This window comes from Oncorhynchus masou, chromosome 32 (assembly GCF_036934945.1).
Source record: "Oncorhynchus masou masou isolate Uvic2021 chromosome 32, UVic_Omas_1.1, whole genome shotgun sequence".
NCBI lineage: Eukaryota > Metazoa > Chordata > Actinopteri > Salmoniformes > Salmonidae > Oncorhynchus > Oncorhynchus masou.
The window spans coordinates 2,848,630-2,876,347 of record NC_088243.1 but is presented as its reverse complement, the minus strand read 5'-3'; the positions used below and the strand labels follow the sequence as shown (position 1 = coordinate 2,876,347).

The 27,718-nt window shown below is 41.5% G+C and overlaps 1 protein-coding gene across 6 annotated transcripts in view; it reads right to left on the bottom strand.

Annotated features, from left to right (window-relative positions):
* Positions 1-2,890: 2,890 nt before the first annotated feature.
* fgfr3 (fibroblast growth factor receptor 3) overlaps positions 2,891-27,718 on the bottom strand; it is a 302,812-nt gene continuing 277,984 nt past the window's right edge. For all 6 annotated transcript variants that reach the window (XM_064953089.1, XM_064953090.1, XM_064953091.1 and 3 more), the window contains 3 exons: positions 16,595-16,732; positions 6,446-6,551; positions 2,891-5,947 (listed from right to left, as the gene is read on the bottom strand). In XM_064953089.1, the coding sequence (XP_064809161.1) occupies positions 5,801-5,947; positions 6,446-6,551; positions 16,595-16,732 (391 nt within the window). In that variant the 3' untranslated portion in view covers positions 2,891-5,800. The remainder of the gene's footprint in view (positions 5,948-6,445; positions 6,552-16,594; positions 16,733-27,718) is intronic.

Here is a 27,718-nt window from a genome sequence, read left to right as displayed (position 1 = left end):
CCTCTCTATAGTATTAGCCTCTCTATAGTAATAGCCTCTCTATAGTAATAGCCTCTCTACATTATTATCCTCTCTATAGTATTAGCCTCTCTATATTATTATCCTCTCTATAGTAATAGCCCCTCTATAGTATTAGCCTCTCTATAGTAATAGCCTCTCTACATTATTATCCTCTCTATAGTATTAGCCTCTATAGTATTAGACTCTCTAGTATTAGCCTCTCTATATTATTATCCTCTCTATAGTATTAGCCTCTCTATATTATTATCCTCTCTATAGTATTAGCCTCTCTATAGTATTAGCCTCTCTATAGTAATAGCCTCTCTATAGTAATAGCCTCTCTACATTATTATCCTCTCTATAGTATTAGCCTCTCTATATTATTATCCTCTCTATAGTAATAGCCCCTCTATAGTATTAGCCTCTCTATAGTAATAGCCTCTCTACATTATTATCCTCTCTATAGTATTATCCTCTCTATAGTATTAGACTCTCTAGTATTAGCCTCTCTATATTATTATCCTCTCTATAGTAATAGCCTCTCTACATTATTATCCTCTCTATAGTATTAGCCTCTCTATAGTAATAGCCCCTCTATAGTATTAGCCTCTCTACATTATTGTCCTCTCTATAGTATTAGCCTCTCTATAGTATTATCCTCTCTATAGTATTAGCCTCTCTATAGTATTAGCCTCTCTCTAGTATTAGCCTCTCTCTAGTATTATCCTCTCTATAGTATTAGCCTCTCTATATTATTATCCTCTATAGTATTAGCCTCTCTATAGTATTAGCCTCTCTATAGTATTAGCCTCTCTATAGTATTATCCTCTCTATAGTATTAGCCTCTCTATAGTATTAGCCTCTCTCTAGTATTAGCCTCTCTCTAGTATTATCCTCTCTACATTATTATCCTCTCTACATTATTATCCTCTCTATAGTATTAGCCTCTCTATAGTATTAGCCTCTATAGTATTAGCCTCTCTATAGTATTAGCCTCTCTATAGTATTAGCCTCTCTATAGTATTATCCTCTCTATAGTATTAGCCTCTCTATAGTATTAGCCTCTCTCTAGTATTAGCCTCTCTCTAGTATTATCCTCTCTATAGTATTAGCCTCTCTATATTATTATCCTCTCTATAGTAATAGCCTCTCTATAGTATTAGCCTCTCTATAGTAATAGCCTCTCTACATTATTATCCTCTCTATAGTATTATCCTCTCTATAGTATTAGACTCTCTAGTATTAGCCTCTCTATATTATTATCCTCTCTATAGTAATAGCCTCTCTACATTATTATCCTCTCTATAGTATTAGCCTCTCTATAGTAATAGCCCCTCTATAGTATTAGCCTCTCTACATTATTATCCTCTCTATAGTATTAGCCTCTCTATAGTATTAGCCTCTCTATAGTATTAGACTCTCTAGTATTAGCCTCTCTATATTATTATCCTCTCTACATTATTATCCTCTCTACATTATTATCCTCTCTATAGTATTAGCCTCTCTATAGTATTAGCCTCTATAGTATTAGCCTCTCTATAGTATTAACCTCTCTATAGTATTAGCCTCTCTATAGTATTATCCTCTCTATAGTATTAGCCTCTCTATAGTATTAGCCTCTCTCTAGTATTAGCCTCTCTCTAGTATTAGCCTCTCTATAGTATTAGCCTCGCTCTAGTATTAGCCTCTCTAGTATTAGCCTCTCTATAGTAGTAGCCTCTCTAGTATTAGCCTCTTACATTTACATTACATTTAAGTCATTTAGCAGACGCTCTTATCCAGAGCGACTTACAAATTGGTGAATTCACCTTCTGACATCCAGTGGAACAGCCACTTTACAATAGTGCATCTAAATCATTAAGGGGGGGGGGGGGTGATAAGGATTACTTATCCTATCCTAGGTATTCCTTGAAGAGGTGGGGTTTCAGGTGTCTCCGGAAGGTGGTGATTGACTCCGCTGTCCTCTTTATAGTATTAGCCTCTCTCTAGTATTAGCCTCTCTATAGTATTAGCCTCTCTATAGTATTAGCCTTTCTATAGTATTAGCCTCTCTATAGTATTAGCCTCTATAGTATTAGCCTCTCTATAGTATTAGCCTCTCTATAGTATTAGCCTCTCTAGTATTAGCCTCTTTATAGTATTAGCCTCTCTCTAGTATTAGCCTCTCTCTAGTATTAGCCTCTCTATAGTATTAGCCTCTCTCTAGTATTAGCCTCTCTCTAGTATTAGCCTCTATAGTATTAGCCTCTCTATAGTATTAGTCTCTCTAGTATTAGCCTCTCTAGTATTAGCCTCTCTATAGTATTAGCCTCTATAGTATTAGCCTCTCTATAGTATTAGCCTCTATAGTATTAGCCTCTCTAGTATTAGCCTCTCTATAGTATTAGCCTCTCTCTAGTATTAGCCTCTATAGTATTAGCCTCTATAGTATTAGCCTCTTTATAGTATTAGCCTCTCTAGTATTAGCCTCTCTATAGTATTAGCCTCTCTATATATAACAGTATATAACAATTCTAACAACGTAAGAGATTGAAGAATAACTTGGATGAATAGGACTACTTATAGAACTACTGTAGCATGGGAAACTAGCATGGTAAAACATAAACTTGTAAAAAGTACTTCAAACATAAATAGTAGTAAATTTGACATTTAGTTAAAATGTTACTGAAACCTTCGCAAGTGAGTCCTGTGAATCACTTCTTTGATTTGGTAAAAGTCAACTTTGCAAACAAGGTACGACTCAATAATGTTTCACTCCCTATATTTACATTTAATCAGTTTCCTTGTCCTGCTCTGCTCATTAAAATTGCTTTAAATCTTTCATACATTCTTTTTTTAAACTGTAAACAAAACAAGATGGATGAAAAACAAGAGAAATAAAATCTGCCAGTCGTGAAAATAATATTGTTCTGCTTTACATAAGTTACAGAAAAATAAATAAAACATCTTTGCTTACAGTACTAAATCCTGAACAAGATTGTTCTACCTTATGAACTACATGTTAAGTCTATAAATATCTTTACAAATATACATGTTAATAATTCAAATAAACCTTCTGTATCACTTTAAATTATTACATGATCATGACAGTGTATTCTAGATTGCAATGCTTTGATTCTAAAACAATATTTTATAAGAAAAAAATCTCATTTTAAGCACATGGCTGCTGACAGCAATATGATACATATTTGCATTTATATATTTACAATTAAAACGTTTTAAAGATACATAGAAACACCCCCAATTATATTTCCCTCCTGTTGAAGGGTCTGACTGCAGCTTGGTTCCCATCAGAGAGATTGGTTCTATATTTCCCTCCTGTTGAAGGGTCTGACTGCAGCTTGGTTCCCATCAGAGAGATTGGTTCTATATTTCCCTCCTGTTGAAGGGTCTGACTGCAGCTTGGTTCCCATCAGAGATATTGGTTCTATGTTTCCCTCCTGTTGAAGGGTCTGACTGCAGCTTGGTTCTCATCAGAGAGACTGGTTCTATGTTTCCCTCCTGTTGAAGGGCTGACTGCAGCTTGGTTCCCATCAGAGAGATTGGTTCTATATTTCCCTCCTGTTGAAGGGTCTGACTGCAGCTTGGTTCCCATCAGAGAGATTGGTTCTATGTTCCCCTCCTGTTGAGGGGTCTGACTGCAGCTTGGTTCTCATCAGAGAGACTGGTTCTATGTTTCCCTCCTGTTGAAGGGCTGACTGCAGCTTGGTTCCCATCAGAGAGATTGGTTCTATATTTCCCTCCTGTTGAAGGGTCTGACTGCAGCTTGGTTCCCATCAGAGAGATTGGTTCTATGTTCCCCTCCTGTTGAGGGGTCTGACTGCAGCTTGGTTCTCATCAGAGAGACTGGTTCTATGTTTCCCTCCTGTTGAAGGGCTGACTGCAGCTTGGTTCCCATCAGAGTTTCAAACAGCAGAGACTTCTGTTACAGTCCTGGTTCAGATTGTTGTATTGTAGTCCCATTCTGATTCATGATGGTTGAGATGATTCAACAGAGGTGAGGGTGAGGGATCTTGGAGTAAAGCACTAACTGTTATTGGAAGAACTAGTCACATCATTTTGTTGATTCTGGCTCTGCTGGTATGCTGCACATTTGCAAAAACTAGTTCCCGTGTACTCCACTGAGGAGAGGTAAAGAGACCCAGCCTCCCTGGCCAATGGCGTTATAGATACCCTGCCTCCCTGGCCAATGGTGTTATAGATACCCAGCCTCCCTGGCCAATGGCGTTATAGATACCCTGCCTCCCTGGCCAATGGTGTTATAGATACCCTGCCTCCCTGGCCAATGGCGTTATAGATACCCTGCCTCCCTGGCCAATGGCGTTAAAGATACCCTGCCTCCCTGTCCAATGGCGTTATAGATACCCTGCCTCCCTGGCCAATGGCGTTATAGATACCCTGCCTCCCTGGCCAATGGTGTTATAGATACCCTGCATCCCTGGCCAATGGCGTTATAGATACCCTGCCTCCCTGGCCAATGGCGTTATAGATACCCAGCCTCCCTGGCCAATGGCGTTATAGATACCCTGCTTTCTTTTTGCCAATGGCGTTAAAGATACCCTGCTTCCCTGGCCAATGGCGTTATAGATACCCTGCCTCCCTGGCCAATGGCCTTATAGATACCCTGCCTCCCTGGCCAATGGCGTAATAGATACCTCCCTGGCCAATGGCGTTATAGATACCCATCCTCCCTGGCCAATGGCGTTATAGATACCCAGCCTCCCTGGCCAATGGCGTTATAGATACCCTGCTTTCTTTTTGCCAATGGCGTTAAAGATACCCTGCTTCCCTGGCCAATGGCGTTATAGATACCCTGACTCCCTGGCCAATGGCCTTATAGATACCCTGCCTCCCTGGCCAATGGCGTAATAGATACCTCCCTGGCCAATGGCGTTATAGATACCCTGCTTCCCTGGCCAATGGCGTTATAGATACCCTGCCTCCCTGGCCAATGGCGTTATAGATACCCTGCTTTCTTTTTGCCAATGGCGTTATAGATACCCTGCTTTCTTTTTGCCAATGGCGTTATAGATACCCTGCTTCCCTGGCCAATGGCGTTATAGATACCCTGCCTCCCTGGCCAATGGCGTAATAGATACCTCCCTGGCCAATGGCGTTATAGATACCCAGCCTCCCTGGCCAATGGCGTTCTAGATACCCTGCCTCCCTGGCCAATGGCGTTATAGATACCCTGCCTCCCTGGCCAATGGCGTTATAGATACCCTGCTTTCTTTTTGCCAATGGCGTTATAGATACCCTGCTTCCCTGGCCAATGGCGTTATAGATTCCCTGCTTTCATGATCAATGGCGTTATAGATGCCCTGCCTCCCTGGTTAATGGTGTTCATGTCCTTGTGTCAATCTCCTCCCAGTCCTGTGGGTTAGAGTTAGGTTCCAGTAGGCACTGAATGGTTTGACCTTTCGGATTGTCAATAACTAAAGACTGGCCAAGTATAAAAAATATACATTTTCATTTTTAAGAAAAAAAAAGAGTTTTTGTCGGCAAAAAATTGTCCAACCTTCAATGCAAAGATTCTTAAAAAATTTGTCCGTTTGAGGATATATTGCATGGGCTGTTCTCTTCCTCATATCTGGAGGAGGCTCAAAGTATGACGCTGAGAAGTGTCTCGGGGGAGCCCCCCCCTCCTCTCCCCATCCAGCCCCCCCTATGTCCTGATTGCCATTTAAATCTGCAGCAGTTTGACAAGGTAATTCCCCCCTCATTTTGGGGAGGCAGGGTTGGTCAGGGAGGGGGTCGTGAGAAGGGGGTCATGGGGAGGCAGGGTTGGTCAGGGAAGGGTTCATGGAGAGGCAGTTTTGGGCAGGGAGGGGGTCGTGGGGAGGGGGTCGTGGGAGAACACAGAGTCATCTCCTGAGGAACAGGTGCTGCTGGAGTCTTGGCAGGTTGGAGAGTACTGCTCAAATGGTACAGACAGGTCCAGGTACTCCTGTTGTAACACAACAAACAGTGTTAGAACAGACAGGTCCAGGTGCTCCTGTTGTAACACACAGTGTTAGAACAGACAGGTCCAGGTGCTCCTGTTGTAACACAACAAACAGTGTTAGAACAGACAGGTCCAGGTGCTCCTGTTGTAACACAACACACAGTGTTAGAACAGACAGGTCCAGGTGCTCCTGTTGTAACACAACACACAGTGTTAGAACAGACGGGTCCAGGTGCTCCTGTTGTAACACAACAAACAGTGTTAGAACAGACAGGTCCAGGTGCTCCTGTTGTAACACAACACACAGTGTTAGAACAGACAGGTCCAGATGCTCCTGCTGTAACACAACACACAGTGTTAGAACAGACAGGTCCAGATGCTCCTGTTGTAACACAACACACAGTGTTAGAACAGACGGGTCCAGGTGCTCCTGTTGTAACACAACACACAGTGTTAGAACAGACAGGTCCAGGTACTCCTGGGTTTATAGTTGTGACTTACGTCTGTGGAGGTCATGGACAGAACCCTGTCATGGTCCTCCACCAGCTGCCTGAAGGTAGGTCTCTGAGATGGAACAGCGTGCCAGCACTCCCTCATGATCATATATCTACAGGGACACACAACAGTTACAATACATCACAGTCTATAGAGACCACACCATACAATACAACACAGTCTATACAGACCACACCATACAATACAACACAGTCTATACAGACCACACCATACAATACAACAGTCTATACAGACCACACCATACAATACAACACAGTCTATACAGACCACACCATACAATACAACACAGTCTATACAGACCACACCATACAATACAACACAGTCTATACAGACCACACCATACAATACAACAGTCTATACAGACCACACCATACAATACAACACAGTCTATACAGACCACACCATACAATACAACACAGTCTATACAGACCACACCATACAATACAACACAGTCTATACAGACCACACCATACAATACAACACAGTCTATACAGACCACACCATACAATACAACACAGTCTATACAGACCACACCATACAATACAACACAGTCTATACAGACCACACCATACAATACAACACAGTCTATACAGACCATATCATACAATACAACACAGTCTATACAGACCACACCATACAATACAACACAGTCTATACAGACCACACCATACAATACAACACAGTCTATACAGACCACACCATACAATACAACACAGTCTATACAGACCATATCATACAATACAACACAGTCTATACAGACCACACCATACAATACAACACAGTCTATACAGACCACACCATACAATACAACACAGTCTATACAGACCACACCATACAATACAACACAGTCTATACAGACCACACCATACAATACAAGACAGTCTATACAGACCACACCATACAATACAACAGAGTCTATACAGACCACACCATACAATACAACACAGTCTATACAGACCACACCATACAATACAAGACAGTCTATACAGACCACACCAACAGTGACAACAGAGTCTATACAGCCCACATCATACAATACAACATAGTCTATACAGACCATACAATACAAGACAGTCTATACAGACCACACCATACAATACAAGACAGTCTATACAGACCACACCATACAATACAACACAGTCTATACAGACCACACCATACAATACAAGACAGTCTATACAGACCACACAAACAGTGACAACAGAGTCTATACAGACCACATCATACAATACAACACAGTCTATACAGACCACACCATACAATACAACACAGTCTATACAGACCACACCATACAATACAACAGAGTCTATACAGACCACACCATACAATAAAACACAGTCTATACAGACCACACCATACAATACAACACGGTCTATACAGACCACACCATACAATACAAGACAGTCTATACAGACCACACAACAGTTACAACAGAGTCTATACAGACCACACCATACAATACAACACAGTCTATACAGACCACACCATACAATACAACACAGTCTATACAGACCACACCATACAATACAACACAGTCTATACAGACCACACCAACAGTTACAACAGAGTCTATACAGACCACACCATACAATACAACACAGTCTATACAGACCACACCATACAATACAACACAGTCTATACAGATCACACCATACAATACAACACAGTCTATACAGACCACACCATACAATATAACACAGTCTATACAGACCACACCATACAATACAACACAGTCTATACAGACCACACCATACAATACAGCACAGTCTATACAGACCACACCATACAATACAACACAGTCTATACAGACCACACCATACAATACAACACAGTCTATACAGACCACACCATACAATACAATACAGTCTATACAGACCACACCACACAATTCAAGACAGTCTATACAGACCACACAAACAGTGACAACAGAGTATATACAGACCACATCATACAATACAACACAGTCTATACAGACGACACCATACAATACAACACAGTCTATACAGACCACACCATACAATACAACACAGTCTATACAGACCACACCATACAATACAACACAGTCTATACAGACCACACCATACAATTCAAGACAGTCTATACAGACCACACAAACAGTGACAACAGAGTCTATACAGACCACATCATACAATACAACACAGTCTATACAGACGACACCATACAATACAACACAGTCTATACAGACCACACCATACAATACAACACAGTCTATACAGACCACACCATACAATACAACACAGTCTATACAGACCACACCATAATATACAACACAGTCTATACAGACCACACCATACAATTCAAGACAGTCTATACAGACCACACAAACAGTGACAACAGAGTCTATACAGACCACATCATACAATACAACACAGTCTATACAGACCACACCATACAATACAACACAGTCTATACAGACCACACCATACAATACAACACAGTCTATACAGACCACACCATACAATACAACACAGTCTATACAGACCACACAAACAGTTACAACAGAGTCTATACAGACCACACCATACAATACAACACAGTCTATACAGACCACACCATACAATACAACACAGTCTATACAGACCACACCATACAATGCAACACAGTCTATACAGACCACACAACAGTTACAACAGAGTCTATACAGACCACACCATACAATACAAGACAGTCTATACAGACCACACCAACAGTTACAACAGAGTCTATACAGACCACACCACACAATACAACACAGTCTATACAGACCACACCATACAATACAACACAGTCTATACAGACCACACCATACAATACAAGACAGTCTATACAGACCACACCATACAATACAACACAGTCTATACAGACCACACCATACAATACAAGACAGTCTATACAGACCACACCATACAATACAACACAGTCTATACAGACCACACCATACAACACAGGCTATACAGACCACACCATACAATACAACACAGTCTATACAGACCACACCATACAATACAACACAGTCTATACAGACCACACCAACAGTTACAACAGAGTCTATACAGACCACACCATACAATACAACACAGTCTATACAGACCACACCATACAATACAACACAGTCTATACAGACCACACCATACAATACAACACAGTCTATACAGACCACACCATACAATACAACACAGTCTATACAGACCACACCAACAGTTACAACAGAGTCTATACAGACCACACCATACAATACAACACAGTCTATACAGACCACACCATACAATACAACACAGTCTATACAGACCACACCATACAATACAACACAGTCTATACAGACCACACCAACAGTTACAACAGAGTCTATACAGACCACACCATACAATACAACACAGTCTATACAGACCACACCAACAGTTACAACAGAGTCTATACAGACCATACCATACAATACAACACAGTCTATACAGACCACACCATACAATACAACACAGTCTATACAGACCACACCATACAATACAACACAGTCTATACAGACCACACCAACAGTTACAACAGAGTCTATACAGACCACACCATACAATACAACACAGTCTATACAGACCACACCATACAATACAACACAGTCTATACAGACCACACCATACAATACAACACAGTCTATACAGACCACACCATACAATACAACACAGTCTATAAAGACCACACCATACAATACAACACAGTCTATACAGACCACACCATACAATACAACACAGTCTATACAGACCACACCAACAGTTACAACAGAGTCTATACAGACCACACCATACAATACAACACAGTCTATACAGACCACACCATACAATACAACACAGTCTATACAGACCACACCATACAATACAACACAGTCTATACAGACCACACCATACAATACAACACAGTCTATAAAGACCACACCATACAATACAACACAGTCTATACAGACCACACCATACAATACAAGACAGTCTATACAGACCACACCATACAATACAACACAGTCTATACAGACCACACCATACAATACAACACAGTCTATACAGACCACACCAACAGTTACAACAGAGTCTATACAGACCACACAATACAATACAACACAGTCTATACAGACCACACCAAACAATACAACATAGTCTATACAGACCACACCATACAATACAACACAGTCTATACAGACCACACCATACAATACAACACAGTCTATACAGACCACACCATACAATACAACACGGTCTATACAGACCACACCATACAATACAAGACAGTCTATACAGACCACACAACAGTTACAACAGAGTCTATACAGACCACACCATACAATACAACACAGTCTATATAGATCACACCATACAATACAACACAGTCTATACAGACCACAACATACAATATAACAAAGTCTATACAGACCACACCATACAATACAACCCAGTCTATACAGACCACACCATACAATACAACACAGTCTATACAGACCACACCATACAATTCAAGACAGTCTATACAGACCACACAAACAGTGACAACAGAGTCTATACTGACCACATCATACAATACAACACAGTCTATACAGACCACAGCATACAATACAACACAGTCTATACAGACCACACCATACAATACAACACAGTCTATACAGACCACACCATACAATACAACACAGTCTATACAGACCACACCAACAGTTACAACAGAGTCTATACAGACCACACCATACAATACAACACAGTCTATACAGACCACACCAACAGTTACAACAGAGTCTATACAGACCACACCATACAATACAACAAAGTCTATACAGACCACACCATACAATACAACACAGTCTATACAGACCACACCAACAGTTACAACAGAGTCTATACAGACCACACCATACAATACAACACAGTCTATACAGACCACACCATACAATACAACACAGTCTATACAGACCACACCATACAATACAACACAGTCTATACAGACCACACCAACAGTTACAACTGAGTCTATACAGACCACACCATACAATACAACACAGTCTATACAGACCACACCATACAATACAACACAGTCTATACAGACCACACCAACAGTTACAACAGAGTCTATACAGACCACACCATACAATACAACACAGTCTATACAGACCACACCATACAATACAACAGAGTCTATACAGACCACACCATACAATACAACACAGTCTATACAGACCACACCATACAATACAACACAGTCTATACAGACCACACCATACAATACAACACAGTCTATACAGACCACACCATACAATACAAGACAGTCTATACAGACCACACAACAGTTACAACACAGTCTATACAGACCACACCATACAATACAACACAGGCTATACAGACCACACCATACAATACAACACAGTCTATACAGACCACACCATACAATACAACACAGTCTATACAGACCACATCATACAATACAAGACAGTCTATACAGACCACACAACAGTTACAACAGAGTCTACACAGACCACACCATACAATACAAGACAGTCTATACAGACCATACCATACAATACAACACAGTCTATACAGACCACACCATACAATACAACACAGTCTATACAGACCACACCAACAGTTACAACAGAGTCTATACAGACCACACCATACAATACAACACAGTCTATACAGACCACACCATACAATACAACACGGTCTATACAGACCACACCATACAATACAACACGGTCTATACAGACCACACCATACAATACAACACAGTCTATACAGACCACACCATACAATACAACACAGTCTATACAGACTACACCAACAGTTACAACAGAGTCTATACAGACCACATCATACAATACAACACAGTCTATACAGACCACACCAACAGTTACAACAGAGTCTATACAGACCACACCATACAATACAACACAGTCTATACAGACCACACCATACAATACAAGACAGTCTATACAGACCACACAACAGTTACAACAGAGTCTATACAGACCACACCATACAATACAAGACAGTCTATACAGACCACACCAACAGTTACAACAGAGTCTATACAGACCACACCATACAATACAACACAGTCTATACAGACCACACCAACAGTTACAACAGAGTCTATACAGACCACACCATACAATACAACACAGTCTATACAGACCACACCATACAATACAACACAGTCTATATAGACCACACCAACAGTTACAACAGAGTCTATACAGACCACACCATACAATACAACACAGTCTATACAGACCACACCATACAATACAACACAGTCTATACAGACCACACCATACAATACAACAGAGTCTATACAGACCACACCATACAATACAACACAGTCTATACAGACCACACCAACAGTTACAACAGAGTCTATACAGACCACACCATACAATACAACACAGTCTATACAGACCACACCATACAATACAACAGAGTCTATACAGACCACACCATACAATACAACACAGTCTATACAGACCACACCAACAGTTACAACAGGGTCTATACAGACCACACCATACAATACTACACAGTCTATACAGACCACACCATACAATACAACACAGTCTATACAGACCACACCATACAATACAACACAGTCTATACAGACCACACCATACAATACAACACAGTCTATACAGACCACATCATACAATACAACACAGTCTATACAGACCACACCAACAGTTACAACAGAGTCTATACAGACCACACCATACAATACAACACAGTCTATACAGACCACACCATACAATACAAGACAGTCTATACAGACCACACAACAGTTACAACAGAGTCTATACAGACCACACCATACAATACAACACGGTCTATACAGACCACACCATACAATACAACACAGTCTATACAGACCACACCATACAATACAACACAGTGTATACAGACCACACCATACAATACAACACAGTCTATACAGACCACACCATACAATACAACACAGTCTATACAGACCACACCATACAATACAACACAGTCTATACAGACCACACCAACAGTTACAACAGAGTCTATACAGACCACACCATACAATACAACACAGTCTATACAGACCACACCAACAGTTACAACAGAGTCTATACAGACCACACCATACAATACAACAGAGTCTATACAGACCACACCATACAATACAACACAGTCTATACAGACCACACCAACAGTTACAACAGAGTCTATACAGACCACACCATACAATACAACAGAGTCTATACAGACCACACCATACAATACAAGACAGTCTATACAGACCACACCAACAGTTACAACAGAGTCTATACAGACCACACCATACAATACAACACAGTCTATACAGACCACACCAACAGTTACAACAGAGTCTATACAGACCACATCATACAATACAACACAGTCTATACAGACCGCACCATACAATACAACACAGGCTATACAGACCACACCATACAATACAAGACAGTCTATACAGACCACACCATACAATACAACACGGTCTATACAGACCACACCATACAATACAACACAGTCTATACAGACCACACCATACAATACAACACAGTGTATACAGACCACACCATACAATACAACACAGTCTATACAGACCACACCATACAATACAACACAGTCTATACAGACCACACCATACAATACAACACAGTCTATACAGACCACACCAACAGTTACAACAGAGTCTATACAGACCACACCATACAATACAACACAGTCTATACAGACCACACCATACAATACAACACAGTCTATACAGACCACACCATACAATACAACACAGTCTATACAGACCACACCATACAATACAACACAGTCTATACAGACCACACCATACAATACAAGACAGTCTATACAGACCACACAACAGTTACAACAGAGTCTATACAGACCACACCATACAATACAACACAGTCTATACAGACCACACCATACAATACAACACAGTCTATACAGACCACACCATACAATACAACAGAGTCTATACAGACCACACCATACAATGCTATAAATGTAATGTATGTTATTGCTATATAATTGAGTTATCTAGCATGGCCACATTAGCTAATACACCGTTGTTGTTACAGATTCGTGCTATTGACAGCCATCAATATCATTGAGCCCTGCACATCTATATAAGAGTGACAGGTAGCCTAGCGGTTGGAGCGTTGGGCCAGTGAAACCACAAGTGAAAAATCTGTCGACGTGCCCTCGAGCAAGGCACTTAAACCCTAATTTGCTCCAGAGGCACCGTACTGCTATGGCTGATCCTGTAAAACAACTCATTTCACTGCACCTATCCAGTGTATGTGACAATAAAACACATGTCAGAGGAGGCTGGTGAGAGGAGCTATAGGAGGATGGGCTCATTGTTATGGCTGAAATGAATTACATGGAACATAGGAAACATATGTTTGACTGTTCCATTTATCCCATTCCAGTCAATACAATGAGCCTGTCCTCCTATAGCTCGCCCACCAGCCTCCTCTGACATGTGCAGTATCAGTTAAACGTTTGGACACACCTTCTCATTCAAGTGTTTTATCTTTTCACTATTTTCTACATTGTAGAATAATAGTGAAGACCACAAAACTATGAAACAACACATATGGAATCTTGTAGTAACCAAAAAAGTGATAGATTCTTTAAAGTAGCCACCCTTTGCCTTGATGATAGCTTTGCACACTCTTGGCATTCTCTCAACCAGATTCACCTGGAATGCTTTTCCAGCAATCTTGAAGGAGTTCCCACATATGCTGAGCACTTGTTGGATGTTTTTCCTTCACCCCTTCACACTGCGGTCCAACTCATCCCAAACCATCTCAAGTGGGTTGAGGTTGGTTGATTGTGGTGGCCAGGTCATCTGATGCAGCACTCCATCACTATCCTTCTTGGTAAAATAGCCCTTACACAGTCTGGAGGTGTGTTGGGTCATTGTCCTGTTGAAAAACAAATGATAGTCCCACTAAGCACAAACCAGATAGGATGGTGTATCGCTGCAGAATGATGTGGTAGCCATGCTGGTTAAGTGTGCCTTGAATTCTAAATAAATCACTGACAGTGTCACCAGCAAAGCACCCCCACACCATCACACCTCCTCCTCCATGCTTCACGGTGGAAACCACACATGCAGAGACCATCCATTCACCTACTCTGCGTCTCACAAGGACACGGAGTTTGGAACCAAAAATCTCTCATTTCGACTCATCAGACCGAAAGACAGATTCAGATTTCCACCGGTCTAATGCCCATTGCTTGTGTTTCTTGGCCCAAGCAAGTCTCTTCTTATTTGCATCCTTTTGTAGTGGTTTCTTTGCAGCCTGATTCACGCAGTCTCCTCTGAACAGTTGATGTTGAGATGTGTCTGTTTATTTTTCTTGAACTCCGTGAAGCATTTATTTGGGCTGCAATCTGAGGTGCATTTAACTCTAATGAACTTATGCTCTGCATCAGAGGTAACTTCCTTTCCTGTGGCGGTCCTCATGAGAGCCAGTTTCATCATAGCGCTTCATGGTTTTTGCAATTGCACTTTCAAAGTTCTTGAAATGTTCCGTATTGACTGACCTTGATGTCTTAAAGTAATTATGGACTGTCGTTTCTCTTTGCTTATTTGAGCTGTTCTTGACATAATATGGACTTGGTATTTACCAAATAGGGCTATTTTCCGTTTACAAATGAACTTTTATCACACCTGTTAATTGACATGCATTCCAGGTGACTACCTCATGAAGCTGATTGAGAGAATGCCAAGAGTGTGCAAAGCGGTCATCAAGGCAAAGAGTGGTTTGTTTGAAGAATCTCAAAAATAAAATATATTTTGATTTACACTTTTTGTGTTACTACATAATTCCAACTTTTGACTGGTACTAAATATATATATATATTTTTTACATGGTTTTTGCTGTTTCCTATCTACTGTCAGGTATAAGACACATTGTATTTTGTCATATTTTTGTTATAATACGCAGGTGATTCACAGCCATGAACATCATTGAGTCTTGCTCATCTAATGAGCTGTTTTCTACTGTCAGAAAAGAAACTCCTGGACAACTGGGACCGCTGGTTAGTAGTCTCTATATTACACAACGAGAGATTAAACATCTGTTACATTAACATGACCTACAGTTCATGTGTGCAGTTGGCAGGTTTGTCCATGCGGTGGCCCTCCTTCAGCAGTTTGAACAGCTCCTCTACAGGGATGCCGGGGTACGGGGACCCTCCCAGGGTAAATATCTCCCAGAGCAGCACCCCATACGACCACCTAGAGAGAGGGGAGGGATCACAGATTAGAGGTCAAAGAGTACTGAAATAGTAAGATTGTTCAGATGTCATCTTGACTTTATATCTTATTAAATACATCCCCTCAACTCTAACTCTAGTACCTGGACCTGTCTCTGGTAAGTGTATCATTGTATCAGTAAATTCCCATCATGATATATGTACTTTCTGACCAATCTTCAAGATTGTTTTGATCATGCGGACTGGGACATGTTTGGGGTCGCCACAGAGAATAATATTGAAGTATACGCTGATTCTGTGAGTGAATTTATAAGGAAGTGTATAGGAGATGTTGTACCCACTGTGTCTATTAAAACCTTCCCTAACCAGAAACTGTGGATTGATGGCAGCATTCACACACAACTGAAAGCGTGAACCACCGCATTTAACCAGGGCACGGTGACTGGGAATATGGCCTAATACAAACAGTGTAGTTGTTCCCTCTGCAAGGCAATCAAACAAGTGAAATGTCAGTACAGAGTGGAGTCGACAGCTCAGACAGGAGACGTATATAACAGGGTTTACGGACAGTCACAGACTACAAAAGGAAATCCAGGGACGTCACGAACACCGACATCTTGCTTTCAGACAAACTAAACACCTTTTCCCGCTTTGAGGATAATACAGTGCCACCGATGCGGCCCGCTCCCAAGCACTGTGGGCTCTCCTTCTCCATGGCCGACGTGAGTAATACATTTAAACATGTTAACCCTCGTAATTAGTCAAGGATCAGACGATGCAATCGCCATCACACTGCCCACTGCTCTATCCCACCTGGACAAGAGGAATATCTATGAAAGAATGCTGTTCATTGACTACAGCTCAGCATTAAACACCATAGTACCCTCCAAGCTCATCATCAAGCTGGTATGGTCCACTGATATGGTCAACCCACACAGACAGTGTGGAGGCTGAAGGAGGCTGAATAAATTTGTTTTGACACCTAAAACTTTTACAGGTGCACAATTGAGAGAATCCTGTCAGGCTGTATCACCACCTGGTATGGCAATTGCACCGCCCACAACCGCAAGGCTCTCCAGAGGGTGGTGCGATCAGCACAACGCATCACCGGGGGCAAACTATCTGCCCTCCAGGACACCTACACCACCCGATGTCACAGGAAGGCCAAAAAAATCATCAAGGACAACAACCATCCGAGCCACTGCCTGTTCACCCTGCTATCATCCAGAAGGCGAGGTCAGTACAGGTGCATCACAGCCTGGACCGAGAGACTGAAAAACAGCTTCTATCTCAAGGCCATCGGACTGTTAAACAGCCACCACTAACACAGAGAGGCTGCTGCCTACATACAGACTTGAAATCATTGGCCACTTTAATCAACAACAACATCAAGAACAACATCAAACACAACAGCATCCCTACAGCTCTACTGCCATCAGCACAAAGAAGAACAACATCAACAACAACATCGACAACAACATCCCTACAGCTCTACTTCCATCAGCACAAAGAAGATCAACAACAACAACATCAACAACAACATCCCTACAGCTCTACTGCCATCAGCAAAAAGAAGATCAACAACAACAACAACAACATCCCTACAGCACTACTGCCATCAGCACAAAGAAGAACAACATCAACAACAACATCAACAACATCCCTACAGCACTACTGCCATCAGCACAAAGAAGAACAACATCAACAACAACATCAACAACATCCCTACAGCTCTACTGCCATCAGTACAAAGAAGATCAACAACAACAACAACATCAACAACAACAACATACCTACAGCTCTACTGCCATCAGCACAAAGAAGATCAACAACAACAACATCAACAACAACATCCCTACAGCTCTACTGCCATCAGCACAAAGAAGATCAACAACAACAACAACATCCCTACAGCTCTACTGCCATCAGCACAAAGAAGAAGAAGAAGAAGAACAACAACAACATCAACAATAACAATAACATCCCTACAGCTCTACTGCCATCAGCACAAAGAAGAACAACATCAACAACAACATCAACAACATCCCTACAGCTCTACTGCCATCAGCACAAAGAAGATCAACAACAACAACAACATCAACAACAACATCCCTACAGCACTACTGCCATCAGCACAAAGATCAACAACAACAACAACATCAACAACAACATCCCTACAGCACTACTGCCATCAGCACAAAGAAGATCAACAACAACAACATCAACAACAACATCCCTACATCTCTACTGCCATCAGCACAAAGATCAACAACAACATCAACATCAACAACAACATCCCTACAGCACTACTGCCATCAGCACAAAGAAGATCAACAACAACAACAACAACATCCCTACAGCTCTACTGCCATCAGCACAAAGAAGATCAACAACAACATCCCTACAGCTCTACTGCCATCAGCACAAAGAAGATCAACAACAACAACAACATCAACAACATCCCTACAGCTCTACTGCCATCAGCACAAAGAAGAACAACATCAACAACAACATCAACAACATCCCTACAGCTCTACTGCCATCAGCACAAAGAAGATCAACAACAACAACAACAACATCAACAACAACATCCCTACAGCTCTACTGCCATCAGCACAAAGAAGATCAACAACAACAACAACATCAAGAACAACATCCCTACAGCTCTACTGCCATCAGCACAAAGAAAATCAACAACAACAACATCCCTACAGCACTACTGCCATCAGCACAAAGAAGAACAACATCAACAACAACATCAACAACAACATCCCTACAGCACTACTGCCATCAGCACAAAGAAGAACAACATCAACAACAACATCAACAACCTCCCTACAGCTCTACTGCCATCAGCACAAAGAAGAACAACATCAACAACAACATCAACAACATCAACAACATCCCTACAGCTCTACTGCCATCAGCACAAAGAAGAACAACATCAACAACAACATCAACAACCTCCCTACAGCTCTACTGCCATCAGCACAAAGAAGATCAACAACAACAACAACATCAACAACAACATCCCTACAGCTCTACTGCCATCAGCACAAAGAAGATCAACAACAACAACATCTCTACAGCTCTACTGCCATCAGCACAAAGAAGATCAACAACAACAACAACAACAACATCCCTACAGCACTATTGCCATCAGCACAAAGAAGATCAACAACAACATCAACAACAACATCCCTACAGCACTACTGCCATCAACACAAAGAAGATCAACAACAACAACATCAACAACCTCCCTACAGCTCTACTGCAATCAGCACAAAGATCAACAACAACAACAACAACAACATCAACAACAACATCCCTACAGCACTACTGCCATCAGCACAAAGAAGATCAACAACAACAACATCAACAACAACATCCCTACATCTCTACTGCCATCAGCACAAAGATCAACAACAACAACAACATCAACATCAACAACAACATCCCTACAGCACTACTGCCATCAGCACAAAGAAGATCAACAACAACAACAACATCCCTACAGCTCTACTGCCATCAGCACAAAGAAGATCAATAACAACAACAACATCCCTACAGCTCTACTGCCATCAGCACAAAGAAGATCAACAACAACAACAACAACAACAACATCCCTACAGCACTACTGCCATCAGCACAAAGAAGATCAACAACAACAACATCAACAACCTCCCTACAGCTCTACTGCAATCAGCACAAAGATCAACATCAACAACAACAACAACAACAACATCAACAACAACATCCCTACAGCACTACTGCCATCAGCACAAAGAAGATCAACAACAACAACATCAACAACAACATCCCTACAGCACTACTGCCATCAGCACAAAGAAGATCAACAACAACAACAACATCCCTACAGCTCTACTGCCATCAGCACAAAGAAGATCAACAACAACAACAACATCCCTACAGCTCTACTGCCATCAGCACAAAGAAGAACAACATCAACAACAACATGCACACGTTCAGAACACGTCAAAATAATGAATAATCACAACTCATTTGCGGCTAAATCTGAGGTCTGAGGTGGAAATGCAGATAGAACCAGTTATTAATGTTGACAGTTTTCAGTTAAAACTGTCCAGAAGAGTTCAAACTGAATATTGTTTTCATATATCACTGTGTTTCAGCTCCTGTCATGTTTGGGTGTTTAATCCATGCTGGGACTGTGTGGAAAAACAAACTCTGTTCCAAACTAATTCTGATACTTGGTTCATGATCTAGTTCCCCAGTAGTAGCTACTGTAATGTAGTGCTGAGTCGTATGGAATATAGTACCGTTCAAATACAAACTGACGAGTTGGAACACGAAACGGTTATTTCAGTTCTTATTAAATAATAATAATATGGACTATTACCCAGATCTACTACTGTATACAGGGCTAATATTATAACCCAGACGTACTACTGTATACAGGGCTAATACTGTAACCCAGACGTACTACTCTATACAGGGCTAATATTATAACCCAGAACTACTACTCTAAACAGGGCTACTACTATAACCCAGACCTACTACTGTATACAGGGCTACTACTATAACCCAGACCTTCTACTGTATACAGGGCTACTACTATAACCCAGACCTACTACTGTATACAGGGCTACTACTATAACCCAGACCTACTACTGTATACAGGGCTACTACTATAACCCAGACCTACTACTGTATACAGGGCTACTACTATAACCCAGACCTACTACTGTATACAGGGCTACTACTATAACCCAGACCTACTACTGTATACAGGGCTACTACTATAACCCAGACCTACTACTGTATACAGGGCTACTACTATAACCCAGACCTACTACTGTATACAGGGCTACTACTATAACCCAGACCTACTACTGTATACAGGGCTACTACTATAACCCAGACCTTCTACTGTATACAGGGCTACTACTATAACCCAGACCTACTACTGTATACAGGGCTACTACTATAACCCAGACCTTCTACTGTATACAGGGCTACTACTATAACCCAGACCTACTACTCTAAACAGGGCTAATATTATAACCCAGACCTACTACTCTAAACAGGGCTAATATTATAACCCAGACCTACTACTCTAAACAGGGCTACTACTATAACCCAGACCTACTACTGTATACAGGGCTACTACTATAACCCAGACCTACTACTGTATACAGGGCTACTACTATAACCCAGACCTTCTACTGTATACAGGGCTACTACTATAACCCAGACCTTCTACTGTATACAGGGCTACTACTATAACCCAGACCTTCTACTGTATACAGGGCTACTACTATAACCCAGACCTACTACTGTATACAGGGCTAATACTATAACCCAGACCTACTACTGTATACAGGGCTACTACTATAACCCAGACCTACTACTGTATACAGGGCTACTACTATAACCCAGACCTTCTACTGTATACAGGGCTACTACTATAACCCAGACCTACTACTGTATACAGGGCTACTACTATAACCCAGACCTACTACTGTATACAGGGCTACTACTATAACCCAGACCTACTACTGTATACAGGGCTACTACTATAACCCAGACCTACTACTGTATACAGGGCTACTACTGTAACCCAGACCTTCTACTGTATACAGGGCTACTACTATAACCCAGACCTACTACTGTATACAGGGCTACTACTATAACCCAGACCTACTACTGTATACAGGGCTACTACTATAACCCAGACCTTCTACTGTATACAGGGCTACTACTATAACCCAGACCTTCTACTGTATACAGGGCTACTACTATAACCCAGACCTTCTACTGTATACAGGGCTACTACTATAACCCAGACCTACTACTGTATACAGGGCTAATATTATAACCCAGACCTACTACTGTATACAGGGCTACTACTATAACCCAGACCTACTACTGTATACAGGGCTACTACTATAACCCAGACCTACTACTGTATACAGGGCTACTACTATAACCCAGACCTTCTACTGTATACAGGGCTACTACTATAACCCAGACCTTCTACTGTATACAGGGCTACTACTATAACCCAGACCTACTACTGTATACAGGGCTACTACTATAACCCAGACCTACTACTGTATACAGGGCTACTACTATAACCCAGACCTACTACTGTATACAGGGCTACTACTATAACCCAGACCTTCTACTGTATACAGGGCTACTGCTATAACCCAGACCTTCTACTGTATACAGGGCTACTACTATAACCCAGACCTACTACTGTATACAGGGCTACTACTATAACCCAGACCTACTACTGTATACAGGGCTAATATTATAACCCAGACCTTCTACTGTATACAGGGCTACTACTATAACCCAGACCTTCTACTGTATACAGGGCTACTACTATAACCCAGACCTACTACTGTATACAGGGCTAATACTATAACCCAGACCTACTACTGTATACAGGGCTACTACTATAACCCAGACCTACTACTGTATACAGGGCTACTACTATAACCCAGACCTTCTACTGTATAAAGGGCTACTACTATAACCCAGACCTTCTACTGTATACAGGGCTACTACTATAACCCAGACCTTCTACTGTATACAGGGCTACTACTATAACCCAGACCTACTACTGTATACAGGGCTACTACTATAACCCAGACCTACTACTGTATACAGGGCTACTACTATAACCCAGACCTTCTACTGTATACAGGGCTACTACTATAACCCAGACCTACTACTGTATACAGGGCTAATACTATAACCCAGACCTTCTACTGTATACAGGGCTACTACTATAACCCAGACCTTCTACTGTATACAGGGCTACTACTATAACCCAGACCTACTACTGTATACAGGGCTACTACTATAACCCAGACCTTCTACTGTATACAGGGCTACTACTATAACCCAGACCTACTACTGTATACAGGGCTACTACTATAACCCAGACTACTACTATAACCCAGACCTACTACTGTATACAGGGCTACTACTATAACCCAGACCTACTACTGTATACAGGGCTACTACTATAACCCAGACCTTCTACTGTATACAGGGCTACTACTATAACCCTTCTAGACCTACTACTGTATACAGGGCTACTACTATAACCCAGACCTACTACTGTATACAGGGCTACTACTATAACCCAGACCTTCTACTGTATACAGGGCTACTACTATAACCCAGACCTTCTACTGTATACAGGGCTACTACTATAACCCAGACCTTCTACTGTATACAGGGCTACTACTATAACCCAGACCTACTACTGTATACAGGGCTACTACTATAACCCAGACCTACTACTCTATACAGGGCTACTACTATAACCCAGACCTACTACTGTATACAGGGCTACTACTATAACCCAGACCTTCTACTGTATACAGGGCTACTACTATAACCCAGACCTACTACTGTATACAGGGCTACTACTATAACCCAGACCTTCTACTGTATACCTTCTACTGTATACAGGGCTACTACTATAACCCAGACCTACTACTGTATACAGGGCTACTACTATAACCCAGACCTACTACTCTATACAGGGCTACTACTATAACCCAGACCTACTACTGTATACAGGGCTACTACTATAACCCAGACCTTCTACTGTATACAGGGCTAATATTATAACCCAGACGTACTACTGTATACAGGGCTAATACTGTAACCCAGACGTACTACTCTATACAGGGCTAATATTATAACCCAGACCTACTACTCTAAACAGGGCTACTACTATAACCCAGACCTACTACTGTATACAGGGCTACTACTATAACCCAGACCTACTACTGTATACAGGGCTACTACTATAACCCAGACCTACTACTGTATACAGGGCTACTACTATAACCCAGACCTACTACTGTATACAGGGCTACTACTATAACCCAGACCTACTACTGTATACAGGGCTACTACTATAACCCAGACCTACTACTGTATACAGGGCTACTACTATAACCCAGACCTACTACTGTATACAGGGCTACTACTATAACCCAGACCTACTACTGTATACAGGGCTACTACTATAACCCAGACCTACTACTGTATACAGGGCTACTACTATAACCCAGACCTTCTACTGTATACAGGGCTACTACTATAACCCAGACCTACTACTGTATACAGGGCTACTACTATAACCCAGACCTACTACTGTATACAGGGCTACTACTATAACCCAGACCTACTACTGTATACAGGGCTACTACTATAACCCAGACCTTCTACTGTATACAGGGCTACTACTATAACCCAGACCTACTACTCTATACAGGGCTACTACTATAACCCAGACCTACTACTGTATACAGGGCTACTACTATAACCCAGACCTACTACTGTATACAGGGCTACTACTATAACCCAGACCTACTACTGTATACAGGGCTACTACTATAACCCAGACCTTCTACTGTATACAGGGCTACTACTATAACCCAGACCTTCTACTGTATACAGGGCTACTACTATAACCCAGACCTTCTACTGTATACAGGGCTACTACTATAACCCAGACCTACTACTCTATACAGGGCTAATACTATAACCCAGACCTACTACTGTATACAGGGCTAATACTATAACCCAGACCTACTACTGTATACAGGGCTACTACTATAACCCAGACCTTCTACTGTATACAGGGCTACTACTATAACCCAGACCTTCTACTGTATACAGGGCTACTACTATAACCCAGATCTACTACTGTATACAGGGCTACTACTATAACCCAGACCTACTACTGTATACAGGGCTACTACTATAACCCAGACCTTCTACTGTATACAGGGCTACTACTATAACCCAGACCTTCTACTGTATACAGGGCTACTACTATAACCCAGACCTACTACTGTATACAGGGCTACTACTATAACCCAGATCTACTACTGTATACAGGGCTACTACTATAACCCAGACCTTCTACTGTATACAGGGCTACTACTATAACCCAGACCTACTACTGTATACAGGGCTAATATTATAACACAGACCTACTACTGTATACAGGGCTACTACTATAACCCAGACCTTCTACTGTATACAGGGCTACTACTATAACCCAGACCTACTACTGTATACAGGGCTAATACTATAACCCAGACCTTCTACTGTATACAGGGCTACTACTATAACCCAGACCTACTACTGTATACAGGGCTACTACTATAACCCAGACCTACTACTGTATACAGGGCTAATACTATAACCCAGACCTACTACTGTATACAGGGCTACTACTATAACCCAGAACCTACTACTGTATACAGGGCTACTACTATAACCCAGACCTTCTACTGTATACAGGGCTACTACTATAACCCAGACCTACTACTGTATACAGGGCTACTACTATAACCCAGACCTTCTACTGTATACAGGGCTACTACTATAACCCAGACCTACTACTGTATACAGGGCTACTACTATAACCCAGACCTACTACTGTATACAGGGCTACTACTATAACCCAGACCTACTACTGTATACAGGGCTACTACTATAACCCAGACCTACTACTGTATACAGGGCTACTACTATAACCCAGACCTTCTACTGTATACAGGGCTACTACTATAACCCAGACCTACTACTGTATACAGGGCTACTACTATAACCCAGACCTACTACTGTATACAGGGCTACTACTATAACCCAGACCTACTACTGTATACAGGGCTACTACTATAACCCAGACCTTCTACTGTATACAGGGCTACTGCTATAACCCAGACCTTCTACTGTATACAGGGCTACTACTATAACCCAGACCTTCTACTGTATACAGGGCTACTACTATAACCCAGACCTACTACTGTATACAGGGCTACTACTATAACCCAGACCTACTACTGTATACAGGGCTACTACTATAACCCAGACCTTCTACTGTATACAGGGCTACTACTATAACCCAGACCTTCTACTGTATACAGGGCTACTACTATAACCCAGACCTTCTACTGTATACAGGGCTACTACTATAACCCAGACCTACTACTGTATACAGGGCTACTACTATAACCCAGACCTACTACTGTATACAGGGCTAATATTATAACCCAGACCTACTACTGTATACAGGGCTACTACTATAACCCAGACCTTCTACTGTATACAGGGCTACTACTATAACCCAGACCTACTACTGTATACAGGGCTAATACTATAACCCAGACCTTCTACTGTATACAGGGCTACTACTATAACCCAGACCTACTACTGTATACAGGGCTAATACTATAACCCAGACCTTCTACTGTATACAGGGCTACTACTATAACCCAGACCTTCTACTGTATACAGGGCTACTACTATAACCCAGACCTACTACTGTATACAGGGCTACTACTATAACCCAGACCTACTACTCTATACAGGGCTAATACTGTAACCCAGACCTACTACTGTATACAGGGCTACTACTATAACCCAGACCTTCTACTGTATACAGGGCTACTACTATAACCCAGACCTACTACTGTATACAGGGCTACTACTATAACCCAGACCTACTACTGTATACAGGGCTACTACTATAACCCAGACCTACTACTGTATACAGGGCTACTACTATAACCCAGACCTACTACTGTATACAGGGCTACTACTATAACCCAGACCTTCTACTGTATACAGGGCTACTACTATAACCCAGACCTTCTACTGTATACAGGGCTACTGCTATAACCCAGACCTTCTACTGTATACAGGGCTACTACTATAACCCAGACCTTCTACTGTATACAGGGCTACTACTATAACCCAGACCTACTACTGTATACAGGGCTACTACTATAACCCAGACCTTCTACTGTATACAGGGCTAATATTATAACCCAGACCTACTACTGTATACAGGGCTACTACTATAACCCAGACCTTCTACTGTATACAGGGCTAATATTATAACCCAGACCTACTACTGTATACAGGGCTACTACTATAACCCAGACCTTCTACTGTATACAGGGCTACTACTATAACCCAGACC